This window comes from Cyrtonyx montezumae, unplaced genomic scaffold (genome assembly GCF_038088225.1).
Source record: "Cyrtonyx montezumae isolate F1298 unplaced genomic scaffold, pur_monq_1.0 scaffold_9, whole genome shotgun sequence".
Classification (NCBI taxonomy): domain Eukaryota; kingdom Metazoa; phylum Chordata; class Aves; order Galliformes; family Odontophoridae; genus Cyrtonyx; species Cyrtonyx montezumae.
This window is the reverse complement of record NW_027072100.1, coordinates 10,628,923-10,647,120: the sequence shown is the minus strand read 5'-3', so window position 1 is coordinate 10,647,120 and position 18,198 is coordinate 10,628,923. Positions and strand designations below refer to the sequence as shown.

Here is an 18,198-nt window from a genome sequence, read left to right as displayed (position 1 = left end):
TTAACCTAGCTTCCCAAGAGGAATAATCTGCTGTAGGAAGAGTATTTATTTGCTTGGCAGGAAGGGGCCTGGGTCACCGTGCCCTGAGCCCCTCCTGGCACTGGGCTGGCTCTGCCAGACCCACACCATTGTGTCAGGAAATGGACATTCAGAGCTCATCCAGCCCAGGGCACCCTGGGTGACATGAGACCTGACACCTGCTGGGTTGGAAATTCAGTTTCATTCTGAATTTCTACCTGTGTTTTTCTACCTGTGTTTTAACAGAGGGTTACCCAGCAGCAGGAGCCACTGGCAATCCAGGGGTGTTGTTCTTAGGAGTTTGGGATGGAAGATTTCAAACCGAACCCCAACATAGCACTGACCAGATCCTCCAGCAGGAGGCACAGGGGGGCATCCCCAAAAGCATCACAAACCTCCTTCTGAGCACTGACAAATGAAGAATGTTTATTATTAAAGGAATTAATGACAAATGTCCCTTGAGCTCCTGCTCAGCACCTTGGACTTTTCTCAGCACGGATAGTGATGTTCCCATGGAGAACCACATGCAAAAAGTCCACTTTTTCATTACATTGACAACAACTTTCCCAAAGACGAAATTTTCAATGAATTCATTTAACAATTCGACTGCATCAACACGTGCCAATTCTACAACTGTGACCTCTAATTCACTCTAATTTCTCTAAATAAATATTTGTACACAGAGCTGCCTATCTGGTGTTGTCTTATGCAAGCATCTCAGTACCACGTGAGCCAGCTTAATTTAAGTGCCTTAAATATTACCAAGAATCTTGAAGTACGTTTAGGAAAGGAAAGAAGATAATGATGGTCCCAACTCTTGATCCTGGCCGGACCTCCTCCCTCCTTCTTCCCGGGGCTGTGCCCAGAGCTGCCTGCACCCTGTATGGCTCATATGATGATCAGCAACACATGCTGCAAGGTAATGTGGCCATGTCACTGCCCAGCCTCTTCTTGGCCACCAGTGCACAGTGCTGGCTCTTGGTCAGCCTGTTGGCCACCATTGGCCTTCTTGGCCATAAGGACATGCTGCTGGCTCCTGTTCACCCTGCTGGCATCAGGCTGACCCAGGACCTTCACTGCAGAGCTCAGAGGTTGATGTGACTCGGGGCACATTGTGTGGCACTGCATCAGAGGGCTGCAGGATGTTCCAGCCCAGCGGCAACTTCTGCCTCTGCATCGTGCCCACAGCAGGACCCACGTGCCAGAAACAACCCCAGCAACTCAACTCACACCGATGCCTATGGGAGGGCAGAGCCACGGCCAGCACTCACCCACAAGATCTGGAGTTCCGCCCCTAGCAGTGGAATTCCCAACACGTCCGGCAGGGGCACCCCGGCGGCTACCTCAGCTGCAAGACAGACAGAGTCTGATCCAGTGCAGGGACACAGCCCCCAGTGCAGGGACACACAGCCCCCAGTGCAGGGACACACAGCCCCCAGTGCTGGGAGCTGGCTGGTGGGCATGCAGCTGCAGTCTCAGCTTGGACACAGCAGTCCCCTCGCCATATGTGCAGCATCCCCTCTCCTCAACCGTGGTTCCAACCTCAGGACTGCCCCAGGCTCCTTACCATTGATGATTGGTATGTACGTCTGCACCAGCAGCTTAATGAAGTGTGGCTTCAGGTTGGAGATCTGAGGCAGAGATGGAACAGCACCATGAGCAACGCACGCAGCAGCAGAGAGCTCAGCCCAGCACACGGCCTTTTCTTTAAGCAAACCTACTTTTCTTTCTCAGTTTGTATTTGGTGCTTCCTTTGGGAAGAGTTCTAGGGGTAACATTTCATCTGGGGCTCAGCGTGAGCTTAACTCAAGCAGGGGTGAATAAACAGAGATTTCAGGCTTTGCATTTGCAATATTAGAAAAGGCATAATAATAATAGTAATAATAATAATAATAATAGGCAGCAAAAGAATTGCCACAGCATGCGGAGCCACAGCTGAAAGCTCAGACCCCCTCTCAGTGCCCCCCCCCAGCACACAGGCACCACACCCCATGGAAAGGGTCCTCCTGGTGGGGGACTTACATCACTGATGCCAACGTCTGATGACTCCAAGAAGATGGAAGCACTGCAGGAAGGAAAAGCCAATGGCACATCAGACAGCAGGTCAGCAGCAGGAGCTCAGCCCCCAGCCCCCACACCACCAGCATTGTGTTACTCATGGGCAAGGGACTCCCATGAGCATCGTTCCTAAAGGGACTGCAGCGTTCAGTCATAAAAAGCAGACACTGCCACACTTGCAAGAGAGCAGAAGAGCAAAAGAAAAACAATAAATCAGCATTAAAACCTTAATTCTCACTGGCTTGAATGAAATGGCACTGCAACAGCGCACACATAAGCTCTTGGCTTCCACCTCCCCTCCAGTGCCCAAGGAGCTATTCACCTTAGAAAAGGAATCAGCTTCTGTTTAGCTGAGAGCAGAGCTTCTAGAAAAAACATCCAGCCCAAACATAAGGATCATGAGCTCTGGAGAATCTGCTAGAGCTCCCAATCTATCATCACAATCACACAGCTATCTCCATAGCTAAAACCTCTGCTTTATTTCCCCTTGAATTTCTCTCTTCTGCTTCCATTGAATCTTGTTAAATCTTTGTCTATTGAATTAAAGGCCCTTTGATGCATTTCCATTGTCTGTATCACTGCATATGGGCTGTGCCAATGTTGCTTCTAAATCTAACCCTCTGACAAGGTAAATGGCTTGAATTCCTCAGACCTCACACTGTAAGAAATGCTTCCCAATCTTTAATCATACCTTGACTGGCACTAACGATAGCACTTTCCTTTGCTCCTTTATCACTCTTGTCCAATATCAGGCACTTGGAAGTGCTGCCCAGGATCAAAGTCAAGCTGATGCTGTTACAGTTTTTCAGACTGCCTCATCACTCCCAGTTATAAAATGGACACAAATTTCCTTCCACTAAAGCTCCTAAAACTCTCCCAATGCTGTGATGAGCAGTACTCCTCTACTTTGTGCCATCAGCCACGTGTGAAATTCTCAGATTTGGGAAGATCCAGGGGACACAAATATTGGAAAATGCCCAGAGACAGCAGCTCCACAGGTGACATTGCCTCGGAGTGGCTTCCAGCAGTCTGAAATGGGGCTGAACTCCCACACTGTGCCCTGCTCCCATTGCTTCCACCTTGCTCAGGGTGTCCCAGTGGGATGTGCTGCCCCTGGGACCAGCAGTCCCCTCCTGCTCCTGTATCCCCACACCAGGACCCTGCACCCTGAGCTTCAGCAGAGCCCCAGGCCAGGCACCATGGGGTGGACAGACTACCTGCCCAGGGATAAGGCCAGCATCAGGCTGCTCTTGGCGATTGACAGGCGGACGTTCAGACTGAGGTCCTGCAAGCAGACAGCAAGAGGGTCAGGCCATGCCACAGCCCCATCCCCAGCTGACAGCTCGGGCCCCTCGTGTCCCACTTACTGCCTTCAGGAGCAGCAGGTTGACGGCGGACCCATCCGGACGCTTAACAAACACCTGGAGCAGGACTGACAGCTCGACAGTGGCTTTGTTGGGTTCCAAGTGGAGGATGGGGCTCCCCACAACATCCACTCGGATGCTCAGAGGACTGGCTGCGGGGCAGCTGGTGCACTGTGGGGATGGGGGACACAAAGGTGGCTGCCCACACCCCAGCCCACAGACCCACACAGCCCCACAGCTCTGTAGGGCTCCCCCGAGGTCATGCAGACCTTGGACAAGCCCAGATTTACACAAGTGCAGGGAACAAATCCAGGCAGGAGAGAGAAATAGAACCACAAGGCTGCAGACACGCGCTGGGAGCTGCAGCATCACAGAGTGTCTCCAGTGTGCAGCAGCGGAGAGACACTGGGCAGTTTTCAGCCCAGTGAGCCATGAGGAAAGACATTTCCCCCACTTGGAGCACTGGAGGAGGTTGACAGCAGCTGGCCACATGCAGAAGAGCACCAAGCTTTGCTGCCATGCAGCAGCTCTATCCCCAAGGACAGGAGCAGGGAGCAGAGGACCAGAGATGGCCCAGGTGCATTGTGTAGACAGCCTGGGACCCAGCAAGACTTACTCAAACCTTACCCAAGACTTTGCTCCAGTCAAAATCACTCACCCCAGAAGGAAAAAGGGCTATGATGGCATCTCTCATCTGGTTGGCCCCAGAGAACTGCAGAGAGAGAAGCGCACAGCCCAGGTGGGCACGCTGCAGGTCCCAGCACCGCCCACCCGCTCCCCATGCCCTGCTCCCAGCCTCTTGGTTCACATTCCTGGGCCAATCCCAAGCCCCCCTGCACCCCCCCAGCCCCAGTGCAGGGCAGTGCCGGTCACTCATTCAGGTGAGAGTCACCAGCAGCAGGAGGGGCTGCTGATGTGCAACGCAGCATCATGGCACTCACAGCTTCCGTTGTGCAGGGGATGGTGTGCGGCTGGATCTTGAGTACCAGGGCCAGCATGGAGCTGAGGAAGCCCTGGCGCAGGCCGATGACCAGTGACTTGTCCAGCAAGTAGTCCAGCAGGGGCAAGGCGGAGGCGTACGAGTCGTGGGGGATGATGCTGCCTCCGTTCTGCTGCACCATGCCCTGTGAGCAAATGGCAATGTGGTCCCCCAGCAGTATAAAATACATCCATTGTCTTGGTTTAGCATTCACCCATCACAGAGAGTGCACAGAAAAGGCAAAATGCTGCAGCACAGCCTCAGGCAGTGCAAGGGCAGGGGCAACTGCTCTTCCCATGCAGCTTGCAAACAGCGTGGGCAGAATGCAGCAAGTTTGACAATAAAGCAAAAGAGAGCACCCGATCACCTGGTGATGGGTTTGGACAGGGGCTGGAGCAGTTAGCTGGCATTCCCAGAGCAGCTCATCAGCACAGCCCTTCTGTCTGTGCTGAAAGAAGCCCTGGGTGCACCGAGTACTGATACCCAGTGTTAACTTACGTCTAAGTCCATCATCAGGGATGAACCAGAGGTGAATGGCGAGCCAGCCAGGTGGTAGTGAACCATCCCCTTTGAGCCAATTGGGATCACCACTGCATGGGGAAACCATCGGTGACAGTCAGGGTATGCATGGTTCCTCCCAGCCCCCATCCAGAGGGAGCAACACACCCTGAGCATCCACATCTCTGGGGTGCTCTGTAAAATTGCCGCCACTCAACACTGGCAAAATGTCCCCAAATTCAACTCTGTGGAATATAGCCCAAAGGTAAGAGTTGAAATGTGAGGTTCTGGGATGCTTTCCTTCAAAGTCATTCTCTGATCTTGGAGAGCTCAGAACCCCAGTGCACAGGGTTAGCAGCACAGGACAGCACACATCCCACCACCAGAGCACAAGTGGCTTCCACCAGGACCTACCATCCAGAGTGCTCAGGAGTTGAATGTTCATTATGTTGAAGACGATATCCATCAGTGGACACAACTGTGATAGAAGACAGCACAGGGCAGCTCACATGTGCCCTCCGTGGCCCCGGCAGCCCCGATGGCTCCGAGCCCTAGCACAGAGCCACGTGGCAGCCAGTGGGCACTGGGAGGGATTGGGGGTGGCAGAGGTCCCCTGGGGCCCACACAGGCTGCTTGAGGACACTGCAGGCAAAGTGCACCAGCAGCAGCCAGGCTATCCACACTGCACATTGCCACTGTGGGAGCAAAGCGTGGGCACGCCGCAGCTCGCTACAGCCTTCAGTGTGTTATCCCCATTTCAGCTATGGGAAGAGGGCAGATTTCAGGCTTACCAAACCAGGAAGAGTCACTGTCAGGTGGCTGAGCACAATGTCATGCACTGACAGGGACAGTAAGCTGGAAAGGAGGGAAAAAAAGAAAACAAAAGAGAATGTATGAGAGCCAAAAGCCAACAACTCCCGGGCACTGCAGCAGAGCAGAAAACTCTCATTGTCCACACATCTCCAGCCCCGTGTTTCCATCCCAGCACCGCAAGCAGAAGGGCTGTGTGCCTCACAGAGGGGAGGGTTGGACTCATGGCTGCAGCACTCAGGCTGTGTGGACACAGTTGTGGGCAGAGAATGAGTTTCTCCCAGTGTATCCTGAGCCTGGCCATCTCCTGCTGGTATTTAAATCGGTGCTGTAGTTAAGGGGAGGTAAAGTTGTGAATTCCATGTTAGTTATGGGAAACAAACAATCTACATGTGGAATAACAAGAGGAGAAATCTCCTATGAAGCGTTCCCTCACTGCTGCTAAATAGATCACTCTGGGTTACATGCTGCCTGCAGGCAGTGCAGAGACATTTAGCTTGAGAATCAATACGTTTCTGGACTACTGAGCTTGAACACACAGCAGTGCTGCAATCCGCAGGTGGTGTGGACTCGTTGTGCAGCACACTATTTATGGGAGAGTTCTCCCTGCAGATGCATCTGAGGATCCACCACAAAACCACCTGGGCATGCACATACCCACCCCATGCACAGGAGCTCCCCTCCTGCACACATCACCTTCGCCCTGCTAAGGTCCAGCTTGTGAGCCCCAGAGTGGGTGGGCACTTGGCTCACACAGAGCCTTCCAAACCAGCACTGATGGAAATTAAATGCACGGTGCCAAAACACACAGTGAAAAAAAAATTGATTAGGAGAAATTCAGTGTATCTGAAAAGTGAGTCATTCAAAACCAGCTAAAGGAAACAGCCCCGCAGAGGTCAGACCGATGGATCAAATGTCCAACATCTTTCTGCTACAGCAGCCAAAGGCCAAGGCTGGGGCATGGAGCAGGGCACACCAGTGGGGCTGCTTTCCTGGAACAATCCCTCCCACATTCAGTTTAGTATCTCTAGGATATCAGTCCACTTGTTAGGTCTAATAAAACTGCATTGGAATTGATGCAAAAACTCATAGTTCAAATCTTAATGTGCCTGTGGGCAGACAAGGCAGGTCAACTCTCATCATCCAACAGCCAATTTTCCATTGAGGAACCTTGGCAGCAGGAAAGGAATCTCTTCCCTGTCTCTGCTGGCACAGCACTGGCAGCTGCTCCAGATCATGGGATAAAGCACAGGGCAATGGAAAATATCAACCCACAAGCACTCACCTAGAGAGTAGCTTGATCTTTACAGCACCAAGAAGGCAGAAGCAGTCATCAACAATGACCTGGACTGCACCAGACTCAAAATTCGTGCATTTGATGTTTGTGGTAATGGTCACATCCACGGAGATAGCAATCATCTCGGAGAGAAGCCCAGTCAAGCTGCAAGAGGCAAACAAGAGGCAGAGAGATGGAAGCTGTTCCACTCACCAGAGACACCCAGAAAAACCTCTATCCACAGTAGTTTGTGGCAAGGGCCACAAGCCATCCTCTGCTACCTGGGGATTTATCATAGGGGAACCCACGCAGGACACAAAGCACAGTGCAGTGTGACACTTCCAGACCCCTCGGAGCCGTGCACACTCACCAATTGCCACTGAGATCCAGGCGCACAGAGGTGACCAACTGTATCCCAACCCCGGGCAGCAGTGTCAGTGACAGCGTGGGATGCCAGGAGCGCTCCAGGTGCAGCCTACAATAACCAGCAAACAGCCATCACAAAATTACACAGCACCCCGAGGGCTGGGTGCTGCCAGGGAGCAGCCTGAAATGCCCACCCCACTCATGCCCTGCTCACCCTGTGATGATGATGATGGGGGAGTTCAGCACACCCCCGTCACTCATGATGTTTGGCAGCACGAGGTCCTGCAGGCGGTCCTGGAGGAGCCCGCTCTTAATCATGGCATCATACAGCACTGCAAAACAGCCCCGTGTGAGTTCCCCCCTCTCCCCAAACTGCTGCGTGAGCCGTTCCCAGCGACCATGAAGACACGTGGGCAGGAGCATGGCACAGCTGCAGCCCACCACTTGCTGCCCGCTCCTGGTTTTGCTTTCCTTTGGTCTGTTATTGGAATAGAAGCAACTAGAACCAAACCAGAGCACTGCACATGTGAAGATGGCTGCTAAGCTCCACTGTGGTTGTGGGCAAAAAGCTCAGCTGTTCGAGCAGGGAAACAAAAACAAAGACAAAGAGGAGAGGAAAGGATCCAGAATCCTAAAATTCTGCATGGCCATTTGGTGCAGAAAGCCACCCAAACCCTGGAGACAGAAGATCTCTCTCCCAGCAAACCCAGCGATGGCTCCCACAGCCCCAAGGAACCACACAATGATGATGGCACACAGGGATTATGCCATGTACCAACCCCACAGGACCACCACCACTCCCATTACCTTGCTGCACGGCCGTGGAACTGACAGCACAGGTCAGGCCAGACAAAACCCCCTGGGTGGGTGAGAGCAGCCCACAGAAGAAGACCACTCCAAAAAGCTTCAGCAGCTTCATCCTGTCCTGCAGCGGGGGAGGCAGTGGCATGAGCAGCACAGAAGGACAGGGACAGCACTGCAAGACACAGCCCTGCTGTCACCTGCACTGCTCAGCACCCAGCTCCTGCCTGCTCCGTTTTGGTGCTGCAGCTGCTGTGCCAGCAGCCACCCTTATATAAAATTCGGCTCCACCTGGACACACCTTTTCCTCACAGCTGTCGCATCCCAGCAGTGGGCACCCCCTGCATCTCTGCCAGCAACACCCAGCTGCCACGCTGCTGATTTACACAGGACCACGTCACTGCTGCCTTCCCCAGCAGCTGCTTCCCTTCCCGGCCCTGGGCACTCACATGAGCATCACTTTTGCCCTCTATGCCTTAAAAATGTGCCCTCAGCCTGTGGGATCCCTGAGCTTGAAGGAAACTCTTTTGTGGGAAGTGTCAGAATTACTGCAGCACATGGGTCACACCAGGGGCTGATGGGGCCACAGGGTGGGAGGAGCAGATCACCCCACCCCGGGGAGCTGTGGGATTTTTAGTGCTCACTGATGTTTCAAATGCAGCGCTGCAAAATGGTTTTCTTACAACAACAACAACAAAAAAGCGACTTGGAGAAAGCCGATAAGCATCGGCTTTGTTAGGACTGACCTTCAAATGGATTCCTATTGCATCTGCAAGGAGAGGCAGTGAGAAACGCAGCTGTACAGAAATGCACAAAGCCAGCAGCAAGCATCAGTGTGACACAGCGATGCTGTGAGAGCAGAGCCCGAAGGAGGGCTGAGGACGGGCCCTGGCTGGCTGCCGTGGCAGTTTCCATTGTGTGAGGCCGGGCAGATCCTATCGGTGCTTTGCTCAGCGCTGTGCAGTGAGGTGAGGCTGCATGCAGTGGAACAAAGCCGGGCTGATAGCATCGCTCCAGGGAGCAGCTGGCAGGGGAACACACGCTGCTGCCCTCAGGGTCGGCCGTGTGCTCCCACCAAGGCTAGCCAAGCCACTGTAGGTGGTATCCTTTGGGAGAGCACCATCCAAACTCCCAACGCCTCGCAGCCACGAGGCCTGCACAGATCAGCACGCATCAGCTGCAGGAGCGCAGCGTGCTTCGTGCCCCAGCACGGGTGTCCCTCCTCTCTGCAGGTTTCTGCTCAGTCACACGCTTCCCTCCTCTCTCTCACCTGGATCTCATTCTCCCCTCGCGGCAGTGCTTTAGGTGTCACTTGGAGGAAGGCTGAGCTCAGTTCTGCAGTGACGAGGGAATAGAGATTAAAATGAAGCATCGCAAGGAACGCGGGAAGAGATTATCACAACACAAACGCTGGAAAGCAGAAGGGCTGCGGAGGGACTGCACGTGCATGGAGGGGAGGATGCCCTGAGCAGCCCCGCAGCGCTTCGCAGAGCGGTGTTAAAGCAAACAAATATGCGTTATTCATCGTGATTAAATCTGCCACTTTCTTCTCTGCAGCGTTAAGAACCGCAGGAGCTCAGGGAGAGCCACACACGTGTCTTAAAATAAAAGAGAGAGCAACCTGAATGAAAACACGGAGTATTTTTCTGCCCCACTCTGAATAACACCACCAGGATTTTATGGTTCTGATACACGCCGGCTGCGGGAGCACAACACTGCTTTATTGTTATGTGGAGAATAAAAAGAAAGCCCATAAAACTCCTTCAAAGGGGAAATAGAAACTCCTTATTAAGAATACTCATAAACTGAGCGCTGTCTCTCGAGGGGAAAAAACTAAACCCGGTGGCACAAATTACACCCTGCGATAGCACTGCCCTGAGCAAACACTGCCTGCTCCCCGTGGGGGTGGTGAGCGGCTGCTGCGGGCATGAATGGAACTGCTCCACTCAAATGTCAATGGAAAGTGATTTCTCTGATGTCAACAAAACAAAGGAGGCAGCCAAAGGGAGCAGCGCTGCGGAAAGGGAGAAAGCACTCGGGTGTGGAAACAGCACAGCAAATGAATGGAGTGAGGCAGCGAGAGCAACAACTGGGGAAGGATGAGGAAAAATGGAGAGGGTGACTGTGAGCTCCCAGCCCTGTTCCAGAGCAGCACAAGTGTGGCTGTACCAGCTGTGCTGCCTGGCCCTCCCCTCTCCTGGGAGCAGGGCACGGTGTGTGCAGCAGGGGCTGTGCTGCAGGAGGCCTCGGCACTGTGATGGGCATCAGCCATTGCTGCCCAGAAGCCAGTGACCACATGCAGCAATGTTCTTGAGTGCTTTGCCCATAGCTCTGCATAGCAGGTTTTTATCTCCATCCTATTTACAGCACTGCTCAGATCGCAGTGAAGGAATCTTCCCAAAGCCAGGTTAAGCAGCTCACTTCTAGGTGCAAGATCTGGGCCAGCAGGACCTGGAAACTCTCAGAGATGTGAGCAGAGCCGAGGGCACTAAGCCCCGAGGTCAGAGCCAGGCTCCATCCCAGCACCAAACCCTCAGCCACGCTCACACACAGTGGGTGCAGAGCACCCATAGCACTGAGCCTCAGGGCAGCCCCAGTTCATGCTGACCCAGGGCACACGTTACTCTCTGCTTGCTGCACACACAGGGCTTGCAGCATGCCATGCACGGGCAGACGTCAGAGGCATTCCTCCACACGGCTGTGTCTGATCACTCACCTGTGCAGTTTCCTACATACAGAACTCAAGAGGTAGAAGCAACCTCAGGAAGGATGTGCAGATAGCCCCGAGGGAGAAGATGAGCTCAAGGGACAGCAGTACTGGCTGCTGGGTGCCCAGCACAGCTGAGCACAGGCACACAGCACAGATGCTACAAAGATAAACAGCAGATCAGCATTGCCAGGAGCTTTATAGACAGGAAACCATCTTTTTCCAAGGTGTGAAGTACGACGAGCTGAATGTTATCAAACCAAAAAGATGCAAACCTTGTTACCAGGTGCTGCATGGCAAGCTGCAGCTCGTGGACACACACACACACAGGGACACACACACACCTGGGGCACGCACAGCCCCGGGTCCTGCAAAGTCAGAGCCAGTGCTGTGTGTTACACAAGCAGCGATCACTGCCTTTCCCCCATCACTTCCAATCACCTGCACTGTGAACTTTGTGGACACCTCAATTCCTCTTCACTCTTCATTCTTTCAATTTGTTGGGTTTGTTGTGTGTTTTGTTGTTTTTTTGTTTTGGTTTTTGATGGTTTATTTATTTATTTATTTATTTTGCTTTCCTTCCAGCCAGGAAAATAGATTTCTGTCCATTCCATTGTCTCAGGAAGCATCGGCACCACAGTGCCAACAGAGACCTCTGAAATAAAGGCAGTTATTTCCATTTGACTGAAAGAGAGCAGTGCAGACACCAAGTCATGTTTCTGTCTCGCCTCAGCTTCAGGGAAGCTTCACTTACAGAAGGAAACACAATATCGAGTGAATTTGTCCTTGATGTTCCCTATCAATCCCGAGGAAGAATTAGCAGCAGCCTGATATTACACACATACGTCTTCTGTAAGTACAGATTTCAGCCTTCCATCTCTCTCAGCTTTTAATGAAGACAGGACACGGCGTCTCTGGACACATCCTCAGCACAGTAGGCAGAATTAACGCCGCGCGTTGTCCAGACATCCCTCTGAGGGTAAATCACAGCTCTACCTCTAGTCACGACATAAACAAGTGCCTGTTTCTAAGGGAGTGCTCACCACGCGATGTGCGGAGGCGAGACTCGAACCTGCGGCCGCCGGGCAGCGCACCGCTCCGGCCCGGGGCTGTGGTGCGGAGCGGCGGGGCAGGGAGCGGCCCCGGGGAGCGCGGCCAGACCCAAAGCACGGAGCTGTTGTGCATCCTGCTGCCATCGGGTGCACTCGTGCTTACCCCACCTGAGCCAGCACCGGGGCTGGGAATGCTGTGCAGAAAATTATTTCTCAGTCCCTGGCAGGGTAGCTTTACTAAGCCAGCTCACAGTGGGGTCGGATTGATTCCTGTGCACGAAAATGCAATATAGACAAAAAAAAAAGGAGATGGTTTAATTCCCTCTTAACTGCGAAAAGCAATTTGGTGCAGCGTGTGACACATTGCAGAGCACCGAGCATCACCCTGGAAAACAAATATAGCACACGGGAGCGAACCGCGCACCCGGCCCTGGCGTGCCACACTGCTGAGTGAAGTTAAAACAAAATTAAAACAAAACAATAATAAACCAAAATTGGTTTGAGGCCAATTTCACTCCCTCACTCACACAACAGCAGCAGCAAGACGTGGGGAATGCTGGCACAGGGCGGTCATACAGCATGCAGCCACCAGCAGTCCTGCTGCGTACCGGTGCAGCCCCCTCGCCCCCAGCGCCCGCCTCGGGGCATCGCTCGGCTGCACGGTGGCAAAAGGTCAGCACGCAGCCACTGACAGCCCCCAAAACAAAGAGCCGGGTCCTTCAGGGCGCCGCAGGGCTCGGCCGATTTCCTCTCCTTCCTGCAGATGCTCAGACCATAAATAATCAGCGCACAGTTTTGCTGCTGCTGCTGTTTTATTGCCTGAGGCACCCACTTGCTGCTCTGCCTCTGAGATAAGGGCGGGCGGGCTTCAGAGGGCTGGAGCACTTTGAGCGGCATCTTCTCAACATCAAAGTCCCGGCGGGATTTTTTTTAGTGAGACTTTCGAAGCCAAGTTAAGGATTTTTCATGTGCTTTGCACCGAGTGGCATCAAAGCGGCCGCCGTCAGCAGGGAGCTGCCGTGCAACGCAGTCACCGATAGCACCGCCACAGCACCGAACCCAGCAGCCCCAGCAGCAGCTCCGTGTGCGGGAGGGGAGCACTCAGGAGGTTTATTTGGAGCAGCCCGAATCAAAAAACCCAACTCCTCATTTGCTGTAGCATCACCGAAACGAAAACTCAGCCCTGAGATCCTCTGAGCCGGTGCGGCGCAGCTCAGAAGAAATTCTCTCATTGAATGACGGTGCTTTGCAGCCCTCGTGCATCACACCGAGGTCAGCTCCAGCAGTCACAGAGCTCTGCTCGCTCTGCACACAGTTTTTTTTTCTTCCAGCAGAAGCTGTTGTTAAGTGGAGGCTGTTGGGAGGAGCACGGTTAACGTGAGCGCGGCCATCAGTGGCACTGCGCGGAATGCAGAGCTGTGCTGCTCAGGCTCAGGAGCTGATCAGACCAGGGGTTGTAATATGTATTGTATTCTCCCTCTGCTCATCCCCACCCAGGGTCCAACATGGGGTTGGACGCTGAAGGACCCTACACAGCACAGCAGCACAGCAGCTCTGTCTACCCACAGCATGGTGATGCCTGCAGACCCACCCAGTTCTCACTTCTTTCAGCCAAACCACGGCACAAGGAGGAGATGAGACATTCTGAAACCTCATTTTCTAAGGAGAAAAGCAGGGCCCTGGTCAGATGCCGGCTCCTTGTCCGAGAAGCAGTGCAGCTCTCCCCATTGCGTTCCTTCCCCTTTAGGTTGAAGGGACAGCATCGTGTCAGAGCAGCAGTACCACGGCTGCAGGCAGCATGCCCTGCTGCTGAACGTGACACCAGTGGCATTTATGCAAGGCACTGAGCCTCGTGTCAAGTGGTTCAGACAGATTTCCTGAGCCATTTTGCTTGGATGCAAGCAGCTGTAAGCCAGGAGCTGGGCACAAGCAGGATCCCGGGCTGGCACCCAGCTGAAAACCACACAAGGATGAACCGAACTCAGCCACAGCAGCCATCATGGTCACCTTCAGCAGCATCGGTGCTCAGCACCTCCTTCAAGGCTGAGCTGCTGTAGGATTTGTGACAGAACCACCTCCAGTCCCCCAGGAGCAAGAGCCAGAGCTTCCAGCAGCCACAGAGCAGGGACTTCTCCCCGTATCACAGCACAAACCGCAGCGATTTCTCTGTCAAAGCTTTGATTCCTAAAACCTTCCTTACATCCCTCCTGACATCAAAACACCCATCTCATTCGCTCACACCATCACAGGGGAACAGTGCTGTGCTATTAGAGGCAGCCCTGAGGTGAATTAACAACACTCTGTAACCACGTTCTGCTACAGCAACTTCATCCCCACCAAACTGAGGGACTGAGCAGTATTTTATCCGACGCATCTTGGCTCTGTGCAGAGCGGCAGCTGCTCCCCATATGATTTATGGAATGGATGTTTTCTAAATAGCCAAAGCTGGGCTCTGAAGCCAGGCACAAGTCCCCCATTCATGGCAACCCCGTGCGGAAATGGGGAGAGAAATTCACATTCTGGACGGCGGCGTGAGTGGGCACGAACCATTTTATTGGCTTTCTTTTTTTTTTCCCTTCCCTTTCCATATACACAACGGAGATGCAAGCAGATGTATAACAAAACCTATAAATATTGATGCTCAACAGCTGGCAGCGATGATAGGAGGCACACAGCATCCTTTGTTATACAAACGCAGAAGCAAATCGGTTCAGCCCCAAGCCAAGGGAACCTCATGGGTTCCAAGACCCCCACACACCATTAGGGGAAGCAAAGGGCAATGCTCTGCTCTTTGATGAAGCCCTCCCACTCCAGTGCCCCCAGCACAGCATCAGCACAGAGGGGAGCAGGGAGATAAGCAGAGACAGAAGCGAAGCACTGGGAAAGAAATCACATCAGCAGAACACCTCCAGCAAACAGGACTGCGGCATAAGCAGCTCAAGCAGGGATTTGGGACAGGAGGAAATGCGTTTTCACATGGATGCTTCAAATGTGGGATATGCTGCCAAAGGGCATCTCCAAAGCCGGGGCATTGATTAGATCCCAAAGCAGCCTGAACACTCACAGAGGTGCACGGAGAGCAGATTCTACTGCCAGCTGACAGAAACACACTGCCTGCGAATTTTCAAACAGGCAGAGCTGAATCAGACCTTCAACACAAAGCAAACTTTGATCCCATCCCTTCACCAGACCTTTGTAAGCCCTCTCTCACCAGCAAGAAATACGCCGCCCTTCCCCACCGCCCCTTAGTCACGTCACCGCTTTTTGGAGGTGCCCACATCTGGGAACAGCTGCTCCCATACTTCATCCTCAAAAGGTGTAAAACTCCATCACAGATCCCTGACCAACACTGTGAGGGCTCAGGGAGATCCACAGCCGTTCCCACGGAACCAGGCCCACGTGTCACCTGCACAGACACGGGGTCCCACGTCCCACGGGCTCTGCGCTCTCGTTTGCCCTCTTTTTGTCGTTGGTTGAATTTAAAAGGACAATCAAGATTAAAATGAGCTTTTCGTTATCTGTACACGCAAACCGGATTTTTACGAGGGCTGCTCCGAAAGTAATGCCTCCTATTTTAAGGCGTTGGCCCACGATGGCAGAGCTGGGTGCTGGTGCCGTGGCAGTAGAGCTTGGACCTTCCCACCAACATTTTGTTGCTGCACGACAGACAGCAGCAGAGGGGCAGTCTGACAGAACGGTGCTTGATGAAGTGAAGATGGTGCAAAGATGAGACATTGAATCCCTCCACGCTGAAAAAAGGACCCCCACTGACATTCATTGAGAACTGCAGACCAAAGAGGGTCAGAGATGGCATCACTGACATGTGGGGTGAGGGGCTGCCGGGCTGCACTCTAAAGCTCTGCCTCCGGGAGCTGTCAGCTGTGGCACTGCTGATTCGATGGAGCTGCGATGGGAGGAAGGCTCGGGTGATGTTCCTCTGTCAGAGCCATGTTTATAAGGGAACATTGGTGAAGCCTTACAGAAAAAAATAAAGCTTTGAATGCCCTCAAAACAAAGAGCTAACGAATTCTTTTCCTTCTACCAGCTTGAGTCCCTCTGTGCAGATCCCCAAACCAAACAAACCTGGCGTGCCAGAGGGGCACCCGTTTCACAACAACATTCCGTTCTGTGGCCAAAAAGAAAGAGATTTCTCCTGTGCTCTGCCCTTAATTAACGCGCACTCAGAGCAATAAAGGCACACGCACAAACGTTGCACAAGCAGGTGAGGGGCCAGAAGAGCAGCAGCCAGCACATTAACAGGTGAGGAATGCAAGAAACGAGCATCACACGGACCGCGCTTCTCCTGCCCTCCTGGCAAAGGACTCTCTTTGCGAGATTACAGTCCTGCGCCATTCAAGAGAAAGAAGAAAAGAAATGGGGGTAAAAGAGAGCGTATTTTAGCTGAAAAGGATTTATCCGTTCGATTTACATGTGAATCAATTACCCAGGCAAAGCTCAAACGGTGCCAATAGGATTTAGGTGACCGAACACACCTCTCATTCAAGCTGCCTAATCCGTATCTGCAATTCCTGATAGCTTCGCAGCCGCAACTCTGCAACTCAAGAGCGGATGCAGTTCTCCCCCTTAAAACAATAAAGTTTTAGAACAAAGGGTGATGTGGATGAACCCATCCATACTGCTCAGGGTCGGGCAGCAGCAGCAGCTCCTCCTGCATGTCGGGCTGTGCTCTGAGCAGCACCAGGAGAGCAGTGCTCCCGTTCTGCAAAGAAAGAACGGATCCTCTCCTCTGCTCCATTCCTTCACTGGTACGTTGCATCTGCTCGGCGGGACAGCTCAGCCCTGTGCGGGTGCAGGAGAGGGGATGATGGAGCTGTGAATCCCATCAGCAGCCATAGGCGGCCACAGGGGCAGAAGGATCGTAGAGGTGGGTTATTTTCTGAAAGAGGACCGGCAGGAGGAAACAATGCTGTTAAATAAACAAGCATTCCTCCTCGAGCTGGAGCCCACAGCTCGTTGCAGGGCTGAATTGGTTGCTGCTGGTTTTGCTTCGCAGCATTAATCACCGACGGCGTGCTGAGGTGGGCAGAAAAAAATCCCATTTTGCGTTGTATTAACTCTGTGGAATTTAAGGAACCTCTCAAAACTCACACACACATCGGGAGGAGGGGCGGAGAAGCACCAGCAAGGCTCAGAGCAGACATGGAACTGATTTCCTTTTGAGACCCAACGCTGGGCCATCTATGCACAGAGCTGTCTGTGGTGGGCCCCCCCACCTGGCTTTATGAATTAACACGGGCAGATGTGTTACTGCTTCAGCAAAGGGCAGGCACTTAAATTGTTCCAGAGGGGGGCAAAAAAAGAACAAAGAAACCCAAACGAACCGAACAGAACCACACACACTGCTCCTGGTTTCTGCGCTTTGGGTTTTGGCTAACAAGGCCTCGGGGAAAGAAACATCCCCGTGGACTCAGAATTGATTTCATTTAACACTGCTTCCAGAGCAGAAGCTCTCGAGGGTTCTGGGAGAAGTTTGATCTGAAAAGCAGAAATAGCTCTGTAAGGAAATGGGCAGAACGCACTGCTGGAGTTCTGCCCCACGGAGCGGATTTCTGCTGGGAGGACTTCACCCACCACGGCCTCACCAGCAGGAGCCCACAGTGCTCCAGGGGAGCAAAGGATGCGCTGGGTTCTGCACAGACCCAGAGAGCATCCCCCATTGTCTCCAGCAGTGTCATTTGCTGCCAGCAGCACCTCGGGGCTGTCGGTCCCATTGGTGCTGCACACTGAGCCCAAAAACACGAGCCCGGCGGTGCTGGTGGCTGATGTACAGCACAGTGGTTCCTCTGCCATCCCCTCCTGACCACGGCCATAGGAGCAGACAGCTCTAAGGCAGCTCAGAACCCACTGAGGAAAGAGCTGAGAAACTGCAGTCCCTGGGGCAGTCTCAGCTCACCTCACCTCGGAGCTATTTCAGCACGGTAATTACGCACTCCGGGTGCGTGGGCACAGATATAATTTTCCCTTTCTCAAATGCAATTACATCTGCACAGAGACAGGAAGAGGTTTATGGACAAAGCACTGGTGGAATCGATATATCAGATCGGATGGGAGACCATGATTTCAGCTGCTGCTGAACTGCATTAAACCACCTAAATTAACTTAATTAGGTGTCAAAACAAGTCTGCTCGGTACAGAAGAGATATGTTTTAAGAAAGGCTCAGCCCAGCTCGCAGCAGCAGGCACAATTCCTACCAACAGAAGTGTGTAAACCACACACGGCCGCAGGCACCAGCCGCCTCTCTGTGGGT

General features: G+C 53.0%; 1 protein-coding gene across 1 annotated transcript; it reads right to left on the bottom strand.

Annotated features, from left to right (window-relative positions):
• Positions 1 to 951: 951 nt before the first annotated feature.
• Positions 952 to 8,288, bottom strand: LOC136060186 (BPI fold-containing family B member 4-like). The gene is made up of 15 exons (XM_065754519.1): positions 8,177 to 8,288; positions 7,584 to 7,701; positions 7,374 to 7,478; positions 7,013 to 7,168; positions 5,709 to 5,772; positions 5,332 to 5,395; positions 4,918 to 5,009; positions 4,382 to 4,564; positions 4,099 to 4,152; positions 3,444 to 3,611; positions 3,294 to 3,361; positions 2,041 to 2,083; positions 1,586 to 1,649; positions 1,290 to 1,366; positions 952 to 1,140 (listed from the first exon to the last, which is right to left on the bottom strand). Exons 1-15 carry the CDS (start codon positions 8,286 to 8,288, stop codon positions 952 to 954), a joined length of 1,557 nt encoding a protein of 518 aa, XP_065610591.1.
• Between the last annotated feature and the right edge of the window lie 9,910 nt (positions 8,289 to 18,198).